At 41.6% G+C, this 2,830-nt stretch overlaps 1 protein-coding gene across 1 annotated transcript in view; it reads right to left on the bottom strand. All coding sequences in view use genetic code 11, as the record gives it.

Annotated features, from left to right (window-relative positions):
- Positions 1-1,185, bottom strand: part of EGR_10307 (hypothetical protein) — a gene marked incomplete at both ends in the record, with an annotated part of 10,860 nt that extends 9,675 nt beyond the window's left edge. Inside the window, 3 exons of the mRNA XM_024499556.1 lie at positions 63-221; positions 417-697; positions 1,164-1,185. Coding sequence (XP_024346038.1) covers positions 63-221; positions 417-697; positions 1,164-1,185 — 462 coding nt within the window. The remainder of the gene's footprint in view (positions 1-62; positions 222-416; positions 698-1,163) is intronic.
- Between the last annotated feature and the right edge of the window lie 1,645 nt (positions 1,186-2,830).

Here is a 2,830-nt window from a genome sequence, read left to right as displayed (position 1 = left end):
TTACTTGTCTGAGGGTAGAAAAGGAATACAATCAATGCGAAAAAGAAAAGAAGATTGCTCACAGAAGTGAAAGCCGACTCAGCCGAGTCCCAAACGGTGACCAGTGCATTCTCAGCGACTAGCCGCAGAAAATCCTTGATAGAGGAAGCCCTAGCTAGAGATCCAATGAATGCCAGAATACAGGTTATGAGGGGGACTCCGCCTCCTTTTTCATTCTCCGTCTTTACGTACAACGGAAGTGTCACCAATGTGCCCTCCACTTGTCATCTGTGAAAACGATGAGTGAGGTGATGCCATATCAAGCATTCCTATGTGATTGTCTATACATGCCAGTAAAATGGTCGACTACGCATCTCTCATCACTTAGAAACATATCTACACATGAATATTATTCGACATAACACAACAGCAACTACCCTGTTATAGACAGGTGTTCCAGATTCGCCTCTTTCCAAAGGTCCTTCACAAGTCGAGAGATTATGTTCACCGGCAAGTCCAAGTAACAAAGGCTGCAGGTTAGAACAGACAACTTTGACACACTCAGCAAAGTTGCCAACAGACTCCACAATCGACGGAGGCAAGTCAAATGCAAGTAATGCAGACTCATGGCAATTGATCACATTCGGTAATTCCCCATGTTCAGTGCAGGCATACAACTTCCAACTCGCGGAGGCACTATATCCCTTATATGCAGACTCTCAAGGTGAAAAAGAAAGAGTGGGTAACACAACTCTTCTTAACCGCCTACATTCTACGCAACGAGTTTACTAGGAAAATCCCTGGTTGCACACCAAAAGTTCAAAAAACGCCTGTCGGAACAATTCACACAATGCGCGGTGGCACTTAGACATGACATGATTATGTAGTCAAACAAACAGAAATACCTTAGAAAAATTATTTTTAAAAGACAAAACTAAAAAAAGTGAGCAGCGTTAAAAAGGACAACACAATTGTATTAAATACAATAATACAATACAATTGTAAGCAAATTTTGCAGCAAGAGTAAAAGGTACATGCTTCTATAATAAATGTTTGTCTATTATTAATGCGCTGTTGATTTTATATAATCTAACTTTTTTACCAGTTAAAGTTTTTAAAGGTTTGCAAAACTAAGCTTATTAATTATAAATACTTGACTTACACCTTCTTGTGACGAAACTAACTTGATATCAACCGCGCTATCATTCTAACTTTGACCCACGTATATGTTTACATACTTTTCTTCCTATAAGCCTACCATCTTTGTTTAAAATAAAAGTGGTCTATGTGTAAACAATGCATCTATAAAATAGTGATTCGGGTTGAAATAAGCGAGTGGACCCATTTGCTCGCAAATTGTGTGTGCCAAGTCTTTACTTGTTTCCCTCCTTATCTAACCCAGTGGACCATACGTTGATGTTAAATGCATGTGATGAAGTTTTCACCGGGCCTACTGCTGACAATACCACGTTCGATCAAGAATGACTGGTTTAGGCCGTGGTCACATATCTTTGCCTCCTTTCGCAGGATACGTACGATTGTATGGCTTTTTATGATGAAAAAGTACAACAGAAGGAAAACAAAGAAGACCGATTACAAATCAATATTTGAAGTTGAAGTATTAATCAAAAATGATTTTTGGCTACTTTTGATGTGCGCATTTAAACAAGTAAGTAAATGCGAGAAAAACATTCCACGCTTATTCAAAGCGTGCCCAAATTTTGTTTTAAGATTATGTCAATCCTCTCCACCACAAAATGCATCGACTACTGGGTAGCTGCCGCATACATTACTGTAGCGTCTCGAGACTTCCCTGGACACGAAAGAATACACAATGCTCATGCAGAATATATATTCAGCACTGAGAAGGTGTTTGGGTTACTGGCCTAGCCCGAAGGCCAGCCCACCCAGCGTGGTACAAGAAGGCATATTCAAACGTCCAAAAGTGGCGCCTTTCCATCACCGAGGAATGAGCCACCATCGTATTACACAGCCTCCCTCCTCTTTTGAGCATCGTCCTCAGCGCTCCCACAGGTCAACCTTCCGCGTCAGCCATTACGACGTAGTCGGTGCTGTAAAGAAACACCTGGGATTCGGTCGTGCCAGTCACCAAATTATCGTTCATACTGAGGAGATACTTGACCTCAACGTCACTGATCCCTCTTGGCAATTTAACTTGATCTGTAGTTTCCTCCGGTTTGAAAACAATTTTTTTCGAAATGGGAAATTGTGCTGGCTATTGTGCATGTCCATAGATAGATGTAGGAACTCTGGCAGGTCCAGTAGGGGGTTTCGCGTCTGTTCCTCCTTGCCACGTTGTTCCTATTTTAGAGGATAGATGAAGTCTGTAACGAAACTTCCAGATGGTTCACGGCTAGTGTCGCTTCACTTGTTAATAGCTTTTTTTGCAATACGAGACAGGATTGATGTCGAAGGTAGACGACAACTTCAACTTTTCTCTTAGGGGTCATCACTATTCTCCTATCCGTAACATATGCACTTCTTCCGCTCCGCTGAGGTTTGTCACACAGCAATAAAAATCAGGATACATAACCTTTAGGATTGGGTTCAATTTCCGCTCCCACCACTGTAGCGTTCCGAGACTTCTCTGAAGAAGAAAGAAGACTAAACCTGGACAGAATATATATTAAGGGCAGAGAATGTGTATGGGTTGCTGGCATGGCCCAAAGGCTAGCCCACCCAGCGTGGTACAAGAAGGCAAATTCAAAAGTCCAAGAGTGGCGCCTTCCCAATACCGAGGGATAAACTACCATTGTATTACATTATTTTGCCCAAATTAAGGGCATTACTTTCACTTTTAACAATGCAATAGCCCTTTGTTGGGACAAAA

The sequence above is a fragment of the Echinococcus granulosus genome, assembly GCF_000524195.1.
Source record: "Echinococcus granulosus chromosome Unknown EG_S00207, whole genome shotgun sequence".
Classification (NCBI taxonomy): domain Eukaryota; kingdom Metazoa; phylum Platyhelminthes; class Cestoda; order Cyclophyllidea; family Taeniidae; genus Echinococcus; species Echinococcus granulosus.
This window is presented reverse-complemented; position numbering and strand designations above follow the sequence as displayed.